Below are 18,526 nucleotides of genomic sequence, written 5' to 3' on the forward strand. Positions count from 1 at the left end.
TACAAAAACAATGTGCAATAGATCAGCTTGCAAAAAGGAATATGTACAAAAAAACGTTTTGAAGTTGTTCCTCTGTCGCACTGCTATTTCCGTGAACACAGCTGTATATCTTTGAGACTTTACTTTCCTGTTCGGGTACAGGTACCTCCATTATGGTATAGTTGACTAGCGACCCCGATCATTTCCATATTTCCCATTGCATATTCGAATGCAAATCCATTTCCCTAGACAAATCCCCAATTCGACTTCCTTCTGAGAGCGTGGCAAATTTAATCACTGGCTTATTATGCCCTGCATGTGCAAAAATCCACGAAAAACGAAAACGAAATATGAGACGAGCCAGCAGCAGCCCCCACCATGGAGGCCAGACCAGACCAGACCAGGCCAGGCCAAGTCGGCTAAACTGACTCCGGTTGGCAAAAGGAAAATGGGAAAAGCGAAATGGCAGCAACAACAACGAGAATAACAAAAACAAACTGGCTGTCGCCGTGAAAACTGCGAGGCAGCGAACACACACAAAACTCAAGTGGCGCGAAAATTCGAGGCACAGTTGCAGCAGCAGCGCGCAAGCGTGCGGTTTTCCCTCCACAGTTTTTCCAACAGCCAAATGTAAACAAGGCAAAACGAAACGAAACGAAACGAAAACCCAACTCAAATTAAAAGTCGCATTAAATAAATGAGAAACGAACGGGAGAGAGAGGACTGCGACGAGCAAGTTTAAACAAAGCTAAAAGACAAAGTTACAAGTTTTTTCCGCAAAGGATATGAGAATATTATTTTCTGCAAAAACTTCCATTACATTTTGTAAAAGTGCTAGCTAACAAGAATATTAAATAACAGTTAAAAATTAAATTAAATGAAAATGTACGTACGGGAGTACAAAACTTGAGCCATGAACTATAAAAGAATTGTCTTTTAAATATTCCAAGAAAGTGAAACTTTGTTTTATTGAAATAAATTCGGGAATAAATACTGTCAGAATATATCAGTTAAAGTGTTGAACACGACTCTTTGCTGAGAAAAAGGATTAAATCACCTTTACATAGATATTTTATGTATTGGCATTTCAGAAAGGATTTCAAAAAAGAAATACTTGACAGTTCTGTCAAAAGTTATGAGTTTATATTTGTTATAAACAAAAGATACCATAGTCCTAGATAGCAACAACAAAGCCCTCAATTTATTTGCAACGCCAACTATTAACCAACACACTTAACAAATTCTTCTTAATAACACTCTTTCAGGCCAAACAAACAATAAAGTTCAAACACACAAAGACTCGCTTTAAATTGCATTAAAAATACCAAACTTGAGCAAAGTACCGTGGGAGAAAAACCGAAAAATTAAACAACAATTACAAATTGAGCTGCCACTTTGGTGGAAACGCGAAGAGTGCAACGTGCCACGTGCAACTTGACGCCTCATTTGGCCGAACTTCCGCCGACGTCCGACATTATCCAAGGAAAATGGCTATCTGCGGCGCTGGCCCCACCTTAATGGTAAGTGGAAAAGGGTTCATCATTCTGAAATTTTAATATAAATAACAGACAACAAGGCGGCAAGGCCAACTGAGGCGTGAAAACAACAAGCGGCCGGGAAAAGTCTTCGGGTGAAAATGGCCTGGGAAACTGTCTGGCAGCGGTGCAGCGGCAGGAAATGGGCGATCCAGTCATTCCATATGGCCTGCCACAGTTTTTCGTCTGTGTGTCTTTATTTTCATTTCATTTATTTTTGGCACGCACATTTTGCGAATAATTTATTTTCGTGTTCCAGGCGCAGGCACTTGAACTTCAATTAGCCAGGAAACAGGGGCCAGGGCCAGGCTTTTTGCGGCACTCATTTAATTACCGGCCATAAAAATCATAAACCGAATGCGAATATTTCCAATGCGTTCTCTTTGTTTGCATTTACCGTGCTCTTCCTTTTATTTTTCGGAAAAATTCGTTACGCAACTGGCATTGATTGTTTCGCTTTGTGGAAAGCTCTCTTGATTTTATGACCTCGGCACGGGCCCGCTTTATGGTTATCTAACCGAATCGCAGTTGGAATCCATATCCAACTGCCGGACGAAAGGAAAATGCAGCAACATTTGCAATCGAAACTGGAAATTTGCAATTTAAGTGGATGGAAAAAGTTTGCTGCCATTTCTTGCATTTCTTTTGAGCCGAAGTTTCCTTGTGGCCCAGGAAGTGCTATCCCCTCCTTCTCCCTCATACATAGCTGCCGCCTTTACCACTGCCAAGTCAAGTCTTTTATGTGCATTGAACTTGACTTTGCCTTGGGTTTCGGCCCTAGAAAAAGACCAAAACTGGTTCTAACTGCCACCGCTGCAGCTGCAGCCACAATCAGTTGGTAACTTCCACGGCTCCCACTGCCAACAATTAGCCCAAGCTGTGTCTTTTTGCCTGCTCAGCTCCCATTTTTCCCCTGGAGTCTTGGCTGCGCCTTGGTCTTGGTCTGGCTCTGCTTCTGGGTCTGGGTCTTGGCCCACACCCCGGGCCAGAGCCACGTTTTTCCGCCTTGCTGCATGCAACAACAGAGGAAGCCGTAAGCGCATATTGCAGCCAACAATTATACAAACTTGTGGCCAAACAGCAATTACAGAAACCATTTAATGAAGCAACCTGCCCGACACGAAAAAAAGCGAATGAGAACGTTGCGTTTGGGTTGGGAGAAAGGAAATATATAGCACAGTATTGATTGGATAGTCAGGAAACTCTTCAACAGAAAGCTCCATCACAGAGGAATTTAAAGACTTGTTTAATGTATTTCCATATTTTTTGGTACCAAATATATTTATTAGAATATAATTGCAATAATAAAAGGCAAATATTTCTTCTCAGCCATTCCTGATTTAAGTGCTGTGTCCAAACTATTTGCTTCAAACAAACAACTAGAACTTGCTCTATATTTGATATTTATTTTTGACTTTTTGGTCACGGCATGAAGGAAACGTTGTTGCTCTTAAAAATTGTGGAAACAATAAGTGCGTCCTGTAAATAAATTTACAAGTAAAATAGTAATTTAATCAAACTCGAGCTCCAGCAAATATTAAAGTTTCAATTCCAAACAAATGTCAAAACAAACGCAAACTTTTCAAATGCAATGCAGATAGACGACGCTGGAGAAGAAGAACATGTCCTTGGAGCGTTCCGATTGCATCGCCTCTTAGCGGGTCGTAAAAGAATTGTTAACTAGTTTTCGCAGCACTTTTAAGGCCATAAAATCCGGCAGAGCAAACGGGAACAGAAACAAACGCAAATAGCAACAATTTTTATCGCTCCTTTCTATTGAATTTTAAAACGAATCCAACGCGTGTCCCAACTGAAATGAAAAGACACTCTTCCGGGCGGGAAAATAAACTGAACGGGAGGAAGTATCCCGAGAACCCAAAGCCAAAGTGTTAAATAGAAGGCACATAAAATTTTATGCAACCCAACTGTGTGAGTCTGAGGTTGAGTATAGAAAACTGGTAGGTGGGGAAAATGCAGTTCGCAGGTCGCTAGGCCGGCATGTTGGACGGTGCGAATGGAGGAAAGCCCAGCCAGCGGGGGAAATGGGCGGAAAAACGGCGCCAAAAAGGGGTTGGGCCGCGGGGGAGACAGCCGTTGACGTTGGTAAAGTTCATAAAAATTCACTCAGGCGCAGTTTTAACGGCCGTTAAATGTTTACGCGGTTGCATTTTTAACGACCGTTGACAGTTCATTTGGATTTAGCCTCGATGGGCTTAGTTAAATGGCCTGCAGGCGAGTAAGAGATAAGTCCCTGTGGTCCATGGGATCTCAAAATTAAGACATTTTGGCATTAACTCTATGATTGTTTGGGCCAAGAGTAAATACTACTGAAGCTCCCTTAAAGAAAAAGCTATATTCTGTCGTAATTTACTGGAATTTTGGTTTGTGGCTCAAGTTCTTACTGATTTTTTTAGAAATATTAATTGTTCATACTTTCTATAATTTTGTCCCTATGCTTTTTAATGTTGCACCTTTTAAGCTCTTTTCAAGCAGATATAGTTTTCAAAACCTTAGTTCCTGTTTCTGTTTTAATGTGCAATAAAACCACATCGAAATTCCTCCATGACTTTCTTATCGAAGTCCGTCGCGAAATGTAAGTTAATGATACAGCTGGTCGCGTTGCATCACAACTCGGACCGATCCCAGCACCGTAATTGGTCTTACGTAAAACGAGAGTGCAAGAAAAGCAATTGAAATCGAAAATCGATGAGTTTAATGGCCATAAAAGCCAAGTTCAACCTGTTGACGTGAAAGTGGATGCATGAATGAGCCGGGCCAGGCGATCCAACACCCAACTCAGCTCCGATCGGAGGAGAATACCTCCACGACGCTAGGCGCGTGCGCAACTCGTTTTATATTTATTTATTTTCGCCCCAAGAGATGGAAGCTTAAATCCAAGCCGAGAATCGAGCTGGCTTTAGCCAGGTTCGCGGCAGCTTCCGTCCATATGCGGCCTGGTGGAAAGTGAAAGTCAGCAGACGACCAAAAAGCAAGTGGTCAGCTGGACATATTCGGATTATTTATGGGTCTGGGCGGGCGCATATGTAAACCAAAGTTGGTTCAACCCTCGCAAGTGTCAAATAAATTATTATGTTTGCGTGATCAGTGTAGATTTGCTCATGGAGATCGGGTAAATGGTTATGTGTGTCCTACGATTTGAATAGAAAATATTTTGTTAATATTTACAAAAGCATTTGAGTTTTTTTTTTACTTTTAGAAGGATCATATACAAATATTTATTTATGTTAAACTGTTCCTTTGAAACAACATTTCTGCCCAAAGAAAGCTCAATATTCATTAACCAAACTCCTATAAATAATATATTCTCTCTTTTAGTCTCTGGTCCTGGCAGTGATTCTGACTGCAATCCAGGCCACGGATACCTGGCAGCGTTTACCCACCCTGGAAACCTTCTCCACATATGAAGTACGTTTCAACCACATCCTTTTAGCTTTGTTTATAATATATATTTTATTGTTAATAGGACATGCAACGCTATTTCGATCAGCGCAATTTTCGCAGCATGCGGCACATTGACAATCCCACGGACGACAGCTACCTGGCGGCCTTCAATCAGTATAACGAGCAGCTCGAGACTCGGTCACCCGTCCACAGCCAGCCCCGGGTGAAGCGGGAGCAGCGCCAACTGCCTACAGCACCGCGGATGCTGCGCTTTGAGCTGGCAGATGCCGTAGAACCGAGTCCGGAACTGAAGCAAATTCTGCGCCAGTATCATGCCCGGGCCCTGAAGGAGAGTCCAAGTCCCGCTCCTGAGAGCAGCACCACCCCGGCAGCAGTCGTTGACGCCACCCAGGCCACCACCAGGAGCGTTCGGTCACGGAAACCCCGTCGCCAGAGACGCTCAGCAAACGGTGCCCAACAGCCGGCGGAGTTCAAGGTGCAGATGATTCCCTTCGAGGAGACGGACGCTCGGGAACCGGATCCACTTACAGCGCAGCTGATAAAGAAGGCTCGAACCCTGGATCTGCAGAGTCAGGCCACCAGGTCGTCCAGACCCCAGGAGACGAGGAAGAAGACCTTTCAAGTGAGGATCCGCAAGACGAAGCGCTCCAAGCGCTCCGCTCCGCAGATGATCAAGTTCGAGTTGGCGGATGCTAAGCCCTTGCCCCAGCGATCCGGGAAGCAACTACTCCCCGAGACGCCCACGTTGCTGACCATGGAAACCCATTCGAAGAACAAGACCCAGTTGGACTCTACCACGCCCAAGGTGGAGGAGAACGATATCCTCACGGGTGAGGCCACGGCAGAGACCAAGCGGATGTACGTTTACAAGGAATCACCTCTCAGCTCCGGGCATGTGAAGACCAAGAAATCCCTGAGTGCTTTGCCCCACGAGGTCCAGAAGGTCATCGGCCATCTGATGAAGGATGGACACGGCGGCAAGGCGTACGTGAAGTATGTGCCAGCCCAGAAGTCCGACTACGAGCACTACAAGGCGAAGCCCGTGGCCTACGGGCTTAAGCCCCTGGGTAACTACGTCAAGTATATCCACAAGACAGCGGAACCCTCGGCGGCTCCGGCCCCGGCCCCAGCTCCCGTCCAGGTGCACATCCAGCCGGTGCCCGTGGTGGAGCAGCTGCGGTATGTGTACAAGCCCAACTACGTAGCTCCTTCTCCCACCATTGCCCAGCCCATTGTGGTCCAGGAAGTGGTCCCAGCTCCCACGGTGGCCGTGGAGGAGGTGCACCACACCTACACCGCCGAACTGGCTCCGCCGCCAACCCAATCCCTGGACGTTATTGTGCCGCAGTTCAGACCCTCCAAGCCGGATCCCCTGCTGGCCGAGTCGCCTGCCATCTATGGCACTCCCCAGGAGCAGCAGTATCAGTACGAAGTCCAGCCGGAGGCCTCGCCGCTGATCAAGATCGAGTACCATGCTCCGGCGGATAGCCTCAAGGAGCACTACAAACAGCTGCCCGAATTCCAGCAGCTGTCCACGCTGATCGGCAAGTCGCCGGATGACCAGATCCATGGACTGACCTACTTGCTCGCCAAGGAAATGCAGGCCAAGCTGCAGCGGCAGGGCAAGCATCTGGCGGATCGTCCGCAGGACAGCACAGCCCCTATCCTTTTCCACCCCGGACAAGGTGCGTCCCCGGCCCCCACTCTCAAGACTCTGGCAGAGCATGGACACCTGGGTATTCAGCCGGGAAGACTGATCGGAATGGCCAAGACCAAGCAGTATGTGCCCATCATCGAGCCCGGCAACAACGACGTCAAGGAGCTGCCCCCTGTATCCAGCACCAAGCTGCCCACGCCCAGTTCCTACATTGATTACACTCACGGCCATGGACTGTCCAATGGATACGAGGGTGTGCCGCATATAGAGGAGCCTGAGGTCACTACAGTGGAGCATGTGGTTCACCATCCGACAGTGGCCACACTCCAGCACCAGCATCAGATTCAGCAACATCACCAGATTCAGCCTCAGATTCAGCATCACATCCAGCACCAAATCCAGCACCAGCATCCGCACCTGGAACACCCTCTAGAGCACCATCATCATGGACTGGTTGCCACCGTGCTGCCGGCGGAATTGGATGCGGACAAGGGCGTGAATGGGCTGCACTTTGTTCACAGCCAGGAGGACAAGTCGGTGAGTAGGGAGTTAGGTTTGGGGTCTTAAGAGGCTTAGAATTAATTACCCCTGGAACATAATCGAGTGCAGGTGGACTTCCCTAAAGCATCACATCTTGGAGACTAAGTTAATTTAAAATCAATTCGAAGTAAAAATTTTAATATTAGATATCATGATAGTTTTTGTACGATATATCATCATAATATTGCACTCTCTGCCTTTAGCGAAATGTCAAATATCGGAAATTATCGTAAATATATCGGCAAGTTTAAAGTAAATATATCGGAATTTCAAACATAAAACTTGATAGGTTTTAAAATTGAAATATCAATAATATCGCTTACATATCGGCAAGTTATCCCCTTAGTGTTTGTGTCAGAAAAATCAGAATTTAAAACGAAACTTGATAAGTTTTAAAGTGGAAATATCGATAATATCGAAATTATAAGAGATATGTATATTTTTGGCACACATATGCCACAGATAAAAAATATCTATATAACTTTGCATCAAATACCGGTAGAGCATTCGTATTCCAACCCTTTTGTGCTTCAAAATAACTGTAAGACAGTTCATCTAGTAGAGGCCGCACTGTAGCCATGAAGAATGAGCTCCCCGAATGCATTAAATTAAAGCATACCTTGGGGCGCTCCACAAAAGGCTTAGCACTCCCCGAAAGCGTGCCTCATTGATTGGCATAGGCAAAAACACAATCAACATAAATAAGACAGCCACAAACAAACACGAGAGTGGGGTGCAGGGCTAGAACATTTCCAGGACGACGAGGACGAGGACCAGGACCCGGTCCAAATGGATATGGGAGCAGACACTCCACTGCGCCAGTCACAACAATGGGAATCCCCAAGCCGCCGCCCCATGCAACCCTTCGAATTTCAGCAGTCTCCCCGAGTCACCGGAGTCTGTGTGCAATTCTGTTTGATTGCCGATCCATGTCTCGCCGGTAATGCACTTAATCGAATAATTTTCAAGTTCGACAAGCATTTTCAATGTCGTTAGCCAGAGTCCTTCCCCGAACCTGTCCCTGGCTGCGTCTGCTACCTGGCAACGCAGCCACAAAAGCAATGCAAACGACTTCGTCTTTCATTACGATATAGTACTATCCCTTCCGACAGTAGTCTGGAGCTCACACGGAGAGAATTGTCTGTTTTCCTTTAAATTTACTTAAACAAGAGTTCAACTATTTATATTATATATTTTCGTACTAGAAACATTTCTTTCGAACTTCTAATAATAGTTGTTCCTCAAAAGTAGAATTTTTGAAGGTCTGCAAAGAAGAACCAAATATGTTTTGAGCTTCCTTTATACCCAAGTTCTTTCCTTATGTCTTCAAATTAAAAGTGTGTCCAAAATGTTATCCGCCTCGCATCAGATTCAGTTTAAAATTGTTATATATTTTTATTTTTAAGTGTCGATGCCACTATATTTTTCGGCGCTGTCTGAAGCAATTGATATCGCTACAGAGCAGCTGATGCGGTATATATATTCATTTGGCTCACCTCAAGCACTTGAAGCGTGTGCCAGGAAAATGCACTCGACTCCACACGCGTCCCGGAATTAACATTTTTTTCTTGAATAGCGGAAAAACTTTGCAGGATCCCGGGTTGGGTTTCTTGCATTTAATTTATCTGTATTCCTTTGGCCAACCGAAAGGTAAGGCGCAGCCAGGCAAAAGGCCACAGAAAAGTATCTTGAAGATGCGAATTGTGCAGCGTGTGTATCTGTGTCTGTTGAAAGTGACTAGACGCTTGGAAATAGACGGAAGGGAGGAAGTTTGTGGGGAACCCGGATAAACTGAAATCAGTCTAAGAAGAATGTTCAATATTTTTACTTTTTAAAAGAAAGCCAAATTTTCTTTATCAGAATTTCACGCCGAACCTTTAATTTACTTGTACAAAATTATACAACAAATGCGACACATCGCATCGCCTCGGTAATTACGCGCAGATCACATGGTAACAGAATCATCACAGAGCTCAGCTATCCACTACTTCAGATCCGGACAGGCCATTTGGTAGACGAACTGTACAAGCGTACGTGTGGGACGTCCGGTCATCCGCTTTTTGGTCAGATACGGCACCAGTCCGTACTTGGAGATCAGGCCAGTGCCGCGGGTATCAAGATGCGCCCAGTCCACGCAGGGCACCAGCTCGTGGAGGATGGCGGCAGCAAGGCAGGATGAGGCGAGTCCACGACCATTGTTGCTCAGGTCAAAGGACCGCTCGTCGGTGACCTGCTTTTTATAGTACTGCCACAGGGGAAGTCGCCAGACGCGATCCCCGGAGAGGGAGCCGGCACGCTGGAACTGCTTCCAGATGTAGTGCGAGTTGGAGAAGATGCCGGTGGCGCCGCCGCCGAAGGCCTTCTTCACGCCAGTGTTAAGCGTGGCAATGTCCACCACTAGACGGGGCAGGTAGGTCTTCTGGCCGTAAAGAATCGCATCCGAGAGCACCACCACTCCGGCCTTGTCCAGGTCGCGCACGGCCATCGATTTGCCGTTGAGCAGTGTGACCACGTCGCCCGGCTTGGCCGACATGCCCGATGGCATGTTCTCGCACAGCGGAATAATGCAGGTGACGTTGATGGGCAGCGACAAGGCAGCGATGCAGCGCATCATAGCCACGCAGCAGGCGGCGGCGGACATGCTGCCACGATACTCCTCCATTCCCTTGCACGGGCGCAGGTTGAGGGCTCCCGAGTTGAAGGTAATGCCCTTGCCCACGAAGAGGATGGGCTTGTCGTCGGGCGCGGTGCCGCAGTAGCTCAGCTCCAGAAGTACTGGCGGCTCACAACTGCCCTTGGCGATCATCAGAAAGGCGTTCATCCGCTGCGCTTCGATCCAGTCCATGGTGCGCACCTCGACGGTGATGCCGCAAGGGCACAGGGCGTCCACAGCGTTCTGGGCAAACATGGTGGGCGTCATGCAGTTGGCAGGGGCATCGCTGAGCCGGCGGGCCAGATTCTGGGCCTCCGCCTTGAAAATGCCCCTCGTCCAGCCCTCTTGGTCCGGCGAGTCGTGCAGAGTCAGTTGGGGGATTGAAGGCATGTTCTTCTTGGACAGGTTGTCCGTAAAGCGCCAGACAGCCAGCTGAGAGCCTTCGGCCGCCTGTTCTGCGTAGTCCATGCCGTCGACTGCGACCTGAGTGACCCCCTGTTCCTGCAAAGCGCGGGCGCCCACTCCGGCGGCCACACGCACGAACTCCATGCCCTCGTCCAGCATCTCCAGCTCGTTGAAGCCGATGCCTTCGAGGCCGACTCCCACGACGGCCACCGCCGCGAAATCGGGGTCAAGATTGTGGAAGACCTTGCCGCGGCCTAGTCGCCCGTCCAGCTTTGTCTCGCAGATCACCTTCATCAGCTTACCTTGCACCTTGTTGTCAATCACTTGGCCAGCGGGCGTGAGTCTCGGATCCTTGTTGCCCTCCTTCTGGTAGAGACCGACGACTACGCCTTTCGAATTTGGCTTGCTATCGGCGCAGGCGAAGCGAACGGGGTCGCTGCGCTGGACGCGTGCCTTGCACAGGACCCTAGAGGACATCCTTAGGGAGCTCTGTAAACGACCCATCTTGTTCATGGCGACTGGCTGTTAGTTGGTCAGTGTACACTCCACAGAACAAATATCGGGTTTCGAAAAATCCCCGCGAACGCAACGAACCAACACCGATAATTTTTGCGATAGAAATGATGTTTAAATTTTGCACAAGAATTTTTTTAGTTTTTTTTAGGAAAACCGAAAATTTAGTATAAGTTACTAGGAAAAAAGGTATACGAGAAAATTTTTCTGTAGACTTCCCAAACAAACGATCTGTTCTCTACCGGCGTACTTATAAAATGAACCTAATATCAGACAGGGCTCAGAGCTATACAGTCGACTGTCAGAAGTTGGATGTCAAGGACTACGTGATTCGAGAAATTTTAGAGAAATTTCTGAACGTTAAAACGTTGAGATCACGGAATATTGCACTTAAGCAACGTGTTTAGTAAACATGAACCATTCAAGGATACATAAGCAGGACTTTTAGAGTAACGAAAGTCTTGTAAATACATTATCCTGCCCTTATTAGTACTTCCTTTATAATAGATATCCTATGATCAAGATATATGTAGTTAGATAAGATAAGATCTTCAGAAAACTTTATGATATGTATATTGTCCTCAAAAATAATTGTTATAATCTTTGAAATTATCCCTCTACCAAAACGATACACCTATGTATAATATAAATAAATAAATTAATATAAATTAAATCCTTCTAAATACCTATCGTAAATAGTTATAAGAAAAAGAAACCCTCTGACTTCTCTGTATACCAAAATACACCCTTCACAGCATTACAATTTTAGATTTCAATCAAAATGCTTCTATTTCAAGCACAAAACTCCTTCTCAAATGATATAAAATTCCTTGAAATCGCCAAAAACAAGGCAAAAAGCACAACAAGCTATTCCCGATTCCGGTTCCGCCTGTTGTCGCCGCCAATCTACTTAAAATTGTTTTCGAGCTGAGCCAAAGTATCTCTTATTTTATTCTGCAGCGAGCAGCAGCAATTTGATTTGATTCTCGGGCGGGGACAACGACAGGGGGCGAAAAGCTGATTACGTTTTATTTATTGGCGTCACCAAATTGCAATGGGGATATCTTGTCCTGCATCTCTCGACTTTAGCGTTAATGCGCATTAAGCTGGCCAAGAGTGCAGCAGCTCCAGTAAACAAGGCCCGAAAACTGGCTCTGGCTGTGGCTGCGGAGCTAGCTGGTGCCGAAACACACATTGTTTTACTGCCGTTTAGCATGATTTTTAATAGGCTTTCGCCTTGTACCCGTCCCAGTGGTTGTGGACTTGTCGTCATCGGACTAAGCCCCATTGCCTGTCGCTCGGTCGGTCTGGTTGTTAAAACCCCAAAATCGCCGCCCGATGGTCATGATGGGCCAAGCCAGGCCAAGGGAAGCCCCGGACATTGTCCTGGTCCTGCTACTGCTACTACTCCTGCTCCTCGTCCTCGTCCTCTGTCCGTCCAGTCCGTCCGCCTCTGACAGGCAAACGACACTTGTTAGGCTCAAGTTTGGGGTGGTGGGAGGTGGACGTTAGGCCGCTTTGGGGGACTTTTCCGGAGTCGAGGACCGATGGGCCAGCATGCCGTTGCAATGCCCGTCCTGGGACTTGTTTGACGGCATCTGCTGCTCCTTCTAACGTGTGCGGACATGGTCAGATTTTTCGGGCATTTGTCATTTTATTGTGGTCGAAATGGTCGGTAATGGTCGTCACTCAGTCCGTCATGGCCCTTACAGGCCGACATCCGTGGCCCGAACTTCTGGAAGTCGAATGAAATTAAGTGGTTTTAGGCATTTCACACAATGCGGCTTAACCTTAATCGTATGCCTCACTAATAAGGGCCTAAATATATAACATTCTTCAAGTTATGCACTTCTTTATTTGAAAATGAACGCTGATACTTTTCCAAGTTATTTTGGTAAAGAAAAACACCATAAATACTATAATATTCCTCTCTGTAAAATTACTTTATTGGTGTATTTTCCAAGTATTAAATCAGAATCATTGGTAAATAGTTTAGTTCATTTATTCATAAAAATTATAAAACTTATATCAAAATTTTAATAGAATTTCCAACATTTTAACAAGCTTTGATCCATATTTTTCCAGTTACCAAGTCTTTACTGTATTTTCCTGGCGACTGTTTGTGTTTTCTTGCCATCTGCAGGTGCAATATTTTCCGTTTCCCACTCACATATTTTAATTTAATTTTTATTTCAACCCTTTTGCTGTTGCTTGTTTTCTTTGCCCTCCTTCGTTTTGGCCAAATGTGGGGGCAGCAACATATTTTTGCAAGTGTTGAAAAGAGCTTGCCTGGGATTTAAGTTTTATTTAATGGAGCCCGGCCCGGTCGGCTGACACATGTTCCCCGATTATAAGTTCTCGGTTCTCTAGAATTGAAAATCACTCGACAAAAGGGTTCTCTCGAGTGCTTTACGACCCCAAAAGGTTCACTTCCCTCTCCGATCCTCTGGGCATGTGTTGCTAATGTGTTTCGAGTGCCTTTGTCATGCAATTGATGGTTTGGGTTCGGGGTTTGGTTCCCCTTTAAAGGGAAACATTTGCAAGTGGGGCCTCCGAACAAAAGGCATCCGAAATTGACAACTTTGGCCGCTCGCTGGGCACATCTCTGACCCCATGGTTGACTTTAAATTAGCTTCACTTCATTCGCTACCCATAATAAACCACATACCCCGAGTGCAGCTAATATTCCTGTCCGCAGAGAAGGGTGAATGTTGCAAAAACTATGTGTAGTCGGTCCCCGCTCCATTGCTATTCCTGCTCCGGCTCCGGCTCCGGCTGCTGCTCCTGTTCCTATTCCTATTCGTATTCCTATTCCAATGATGTTTGCAACGTATTGACAGTCACATTCGCATAAAAATCACGTAGTTTGACATTTTTCTTGCTGCTCTGCCATTTCGTTAGATGGATTTTTTTCGACTCGGATTCGCCGGGATAAAAGGGATGAAGAGGAGGGAGCAGCAGAAGCTGGGAGCTGGGGGCAAGAGCAGCTGTCACGCAATCAGCCCGAGCGCAGAGCCAACAAACTGATAACTCAATTTTGGTTAGAGCAGGAAAATTGCTAACAAGCGAGCCATAAAAATTGTGGGAGGTTGCATTTAAAATTTCCCATTCCCTGCACATTTTCCGGCACTCGCCGGTAAATTATACAACAATTTTCGTTGGAGGTCGGTCCGCTGGTCTAATCATCGTCCTGCGGTTTTGGCCCAGGATCTGGAGCTGCTCCTGCTCCTTCTCCTGCTCCATTCATAATTGCGTGGCCAAAAAGTTTCGTCGCTCGGCAATTGTGTCAATGGCTGCCGTGTGGCATCAACGAGCCCAGGACATTCATTTGCCTGACGAACGCTGTTGAACACGTTCCACTTGATGGGGATTTTCACACTGGCCAGCCTCCAACTCACACCACCCCCAAGACCCGTCCAGACAACTCCACATCCGCCGCCGCCGCCGCCACCCACAAACACATGGCACTGAGGCGGCTCCCAACGCATTACATTGTAAAATTGGTTTTTGTAAATTGTTTGGACACAACATTTATTTCCATTTAAATGCGATTTGGCTCGGACCCAGTCCCATTCCAGTCCTTGTTCAATTTTAAATGAGCATGCAGCTGCAACTGCCACATTCCCCCTCCGACCTTCCCCTTTCTCCCCTGCTTACCCATGGAATCTCTGCCAGTGTCCCTTGAGGTTTTCGGGTTTCGGTACGAGGTGTTTGCAGCGCTTAAACGAATTGTGTGAATAATAAACGCAACACTCGGGGGCAACGGAGGCGGAGGGAGCATCGGCTTTGGATGGCTGGGGGATTCTAGGGGGGCGGCTTTAGTTACCCAACAAGGATTAGTGTACGGAGAGGAGCTGGGAATCCTTTCCGGCTGAGTGCAAATCATGAGCTAATTGAAGAGGGTAGCTAACGCAACGATTTGAATGGCTAAGAACGAGCTTACAGGGGGAGGGCATACTCTGCCCCAACTGGAGTCATGTGGAAATTTAATTTTAATGCAACGAAATCTAGTGGTCTTTGCTACTCAAATGTATATTTTCCCTAAGAGCCTGCTTAGCCCGTGATAATCAGACAAGATTCTATTTCAACTGAAAAAGGACGGGGATTTAATGTGTGTTTCTTTTCTTAATACAAAATATATAAATTACCGACTGTAGAACTCATTCAATTCAAAATGATAACTTATACAGGATTTTTTGTATCAATTTCATTTTTCTTGATTAATTTTAAAACCCTTTTTGTGCCCAGACTCTGCCATGGGGCATTATAATTGTCAGCCGGCGGTCAACGTTTCTTGATGTTTCGACCGCAAAAACCTGACAGCCAAACAACAAATCGAATTAAGTGGAAAATCAGAGTGAAATCAAGTCACACAATGATTTGCGCCACACCCAGGGATAATGAACATCCTGGGCCCCGATGGCCGCAAGGGTTAACCGCAAGGTCGGCCAGTCGGCAGTCGCCAATCGGCAGTCGGCAGTCGGGAGTGCGGGACCGTCAGGGGTTAAGGCCAGTCCAATGCCGCAGGCCAAACAAAAGGCAAAAACATTTTAATGAGCGCAGATGAGATGACAAAGCCGGGAGGAGGACGAGGACGCTGCGCAGAAACAATGCTGATTACATGCAAATTAAAAGAAATAAAAGTCAGGCAACGCCTTCAGCTTGAATGTCCGATGTCAAAGGCATTTCTCGTTAGGGCTTCTACACCCCCCTGGCCAAAAACGAGCTGGTAAGGGTCATGGGAGTGGGAATGGCGCATTAAGTTACCAGAGCAGCTGCATGGAGCAGGAGGAGGTAGTGGCTTATTGCTTTTGGCGACAGGAAAGAAAGTTGGAAGCTGCTCGGCATGTCAATTTGGACATACTTCGGCCATCTGATCGCTCACTCGCAACTAAACGAACTCACGTAGTTCGGCCCCAAATTGCATTTCGCACTCGACCCGCTGCACAATTCGCTAAAAGCCAATGCGCCCGGCTAGTGGAAACGTGTTAAATGCAAACAGAAAAAATATAGTGCCAATGGAATCCGAATCCGGCAATAAACCTTGTCCCGAAATGCACTTTTGTCATATTTGGCCAGGCAAATATTCGCCGCCATCCATCTATCTATTTAGCCAACGATGGCCATAGCGACGATGGCATAAAAACTGGCCACGTCATCGGAAAAAGTGGATAAAGCTCTCCCTGTTCCGTCCAGTTCAATATGGCACGTGATCTGATTCGGCTTCCACTTGGCTTGGCTTTATACATATTTATACCTGATAGACGAGGAGTATATATAGCAAGCTCGCTTTACCTATAAATAAAGTAAAAATAGTTGAGAAATTAGGGCTTTCTTAAACTGAAAATACTCTACAGATTAGGTTTTCAGAAATATAGCCCCTATAAGTAGGCCATATTTTTTAGTTATGCCACGACCGGGTATTCCATTGTCGAATAAATATTTTTTGAGTTTGTCTTTACAAAGCAAACATTCGCTCTCGCCCCCTCAACTTTTTTCATCTGCAATGTAATTATGTTCACTTTAACCAAATCAACTGGTAATGAAATTCCAAACTGCAGAGCCTTGCAGTAAGTTTTTTGTATCTTGTCTGGACGCTCTCCACAAATTTGCATATTTCCCTGCTGCTCTGGTTTATTGCGGACTTTTTTCAAATTCATCCCCAGACATATCGCAATCTATTAACATTTTTGCCGTGCTGTTAATGAAGCCCTAACCATCGCCACAATGCTGCAGAAATATTTTTTGCATTTCATTACGAGACGAAGGAGCTATAAAAAATGGAATTTAAGTGCAAATATTGGCAAATTGCTGGAGCAGAGAATTTATTAATTATGTTCATCGTGTTCGCTGAGGGGAACCGGGGACGGGGGACGGGGGACGGGGAAGCCTCCATCCTTGAAAGTAAAAACTCGCTAAAACAAATGTCAATCAGGCTTGTAATCAAGAGGGAATTCCACTCGACACTCAACACTTCCCTCTGGGTAGGTCTATAAATTTTCTAAAGTCTAAAGAAACTTTTGTTGCTTTGTGGCAGCACACGGAATAACATTTCGCATTTCGTAAAGCGGCGACAAAATAATGTAAAATCTAGTCGACAATGTAACTTAATTAAACTTAATTTACAACTCATTAACATATCAAAAAGTTTGCCACAAATCTTGGGGCCGGGCCCTATAAAAACCGCAGAGAGAGAGGCAGCCCAAAACATGTAGCGAAAGTTGCCAACAATTGTCGCCGAGATCCCGAGCATTTGAATGAGCGGAAACGGAAACGCACACGCACCCCCTCGCCACATCCGCCCCGCCATATCCTGGCGAAATTCGGCTCACACGCTCGCTTATTTCACTTCCAGTTCTATTCTGCTGAAATGCGAAATACTTACAATAAAAAGGCAAAACCCAAATTGTTCACGACAACAGAACAACAACAAAACGAAATCTATGCTGCACACAGAGTGCCACAGATTTCGGGGGTTAGGCAAGCCGGGGGGGGACTTGGTCTCGTATTTTGTTGCAAATTTCATTACGCACGCGCCTCCCGCCTCGATACAATTTACAATCGCATGCATAACAAACGGAGCCGTGCGAGTGACAGAGCTCCCATATCCATACCCCCGACTCCGCTGGCAGTCCAATCATCATCATCATCAGCTTCTCCGCCAGCTATGGTTCCCCAAGTTCCTTTTTTGGCGCATCATTGGCAACTGTTGGGCAAGGGAAATACCCTTTTTGGGACAGTATAAAGGAAAAATATTTGTAAGAGCTACGGGAATCACAAAATCAGCCTAAATGTGTGCCCAAAAATGTACTTTAAATTTGGTAACTTTTTAAATATCATTGCATACTTTTAGACACCCTTTTCAATGTTTTTAAAATAATCTAAATTAACTTCTTGTAAAGTCTATTACTCATGGAAATAGATATAATTAACTAAAAATACATTTTTGTGTGCTCTTATTTATTATTTACATTTCAGTTTTTTAAAATAAATGCATATTTTCCAAGTTTCTAAGAGGTTATTTTATTATTCTTAAAAATCATATAGCTCCCTTTTCAAACTACCCTGAGTGCACATTTTTCTTTCAATCAGCAAGTCGCCTCTCTTCCCATTATTTTATTATTTTCGCTGTTGTTGTGACCGCCCCCTCGGTGTTCACTGTACAGTGTACATGACAATGTGCTTAATGCATTTTGCATCGCATACTTTTCAGCTTGCGCACGAATTCCCCACTGCAGCAGTGTGTGGAATGTGCATATGGGCGTGTGATGAAGCCAGAACCTCCTACCCGCTCGATGAATGCAACTTATCGGTTTACTGAACAATCTTGCCAAATACATAACCAACTTATAAATATCTTTGCATCTTCGTTGCAGCTGCAGCAGTACGCCTCAAAGTATGCGTTCGGCTATCGCATACGTGATTTCCACACCGGCAACGACTTTGGCCACAAGCAGAACCGTGACTTGCACGGCGTGACACGCGGCCAGTACCACATCCTCCTGCCGGACGGACGCATCCAGAACGTGATCTACCACGCCGACGACTCGGGCTTCCACGCAGACGTCAGCTTCGAGAGCGGCGCCAAGCATTGAGTCAGACCCAAAGCGAGCGGCCTAATGTGCAATCTAGGCAATAAGTAATTATTAACTTACTTTTAAGTGCAATAAGTGCAATACTCCACGGATCCTTTTCCAGTTAATTGAAGGAGCCTTCTACATAGACTCCATGATGAGTTCTGAGCTGACTTGGCTATGGATTTTCGCAGGCTATGCGAAAAATGAGAGTAGCCAAGACAACAAATTATTTCAAGCTTTTTCT

General features: G+C 45.8%; 2 protein-coding genes across 2 annotated transcripts; one reads left to right on the forward strand and one right to left on the reverse strand.

The window, feature by feature from the left end:
• Positions 1–592: 592 nt before the first annotated feature.
• Positions 593–18,300, forward strand: Cpr50Ca (Cuticular protein 50Ca). Its single transcript, XM_017172807.3, has 5 exons — positions 593–609; positions 1,245–1,499; positions 4,851–4,940; positions 4,999–7,131; positions 18,082–18,300. Exons 2-5 carry the CDS (start codon positions 1,467–1,469, stop codon positions 18,298–18,300), a joined length of 2,475 nt encoding a protein of 824 aa, XP_017028296.1. The 5' UTR covers positions 593–609; positions 1,245–1,466.
• S-Lap7 (Sperm-Leucylaminopeptidase 7) lies at positions 8,982–10,972 on the reverse strand. Its single transcript, XM_017172831.3, has one exon. It carries the CDS (start codon positions 10,703–10,705, stop codon positions 9,119–9,121), a length of 1,587 nt encoding a protein of 528 aa, XP_017028320.1. The 5' UTR covers positions 10,706–10,972; the 3' UTR covers positions 8,982–9,118.
• Positions 18,301–18,526: the final 226 nt, after the last annotated feature.

The sequence above is a fragment of the Drosophila kikkawai genome, chromosome 2L (assembly GCF_030179895.1).
Source record: "Drosophila kikkawai strain 14028-0561.14 chromosome 2L, DkikHiC1v2, whole genome shotgun sequence".
NCBI classification, from domain to species: Eukaryota; Metazoa; Arthropoda; class Insecta; order Diptera; family Drosophilidae; genus Drosophila; species Drosophila kikkawai.

Coding starts and splice junctions, on each gene's coding strand:
- Cpr50Ca (XM_017172807.3), top strand. CDS start 1,467: ATGGCTATCTGCGGCGCTGGCCCCACCTTAATG. Junction 1,500..4,850: donor GCGCTGGCCCCACCTTAATG/GTAAGTGGAAAA, acceptor TCTCTCTTTTAG/TCTCTGGTCCTGGCAGTGAT. Junction 7,132..18,081: donor ACAGCCAGGAGGACAAGTCG/GTGAGTAGGGAG, acceptor TCTTCGTTGCAG/CTGCAGCAGTACGCCTCAAA.
- S-Lap7 (XM_017172831.3), bottom strand. CDS start 10,705: ATGAACAAGATGGGTCGTTTACAGAGCTCCCTAAGGATGTCCTCTAGG.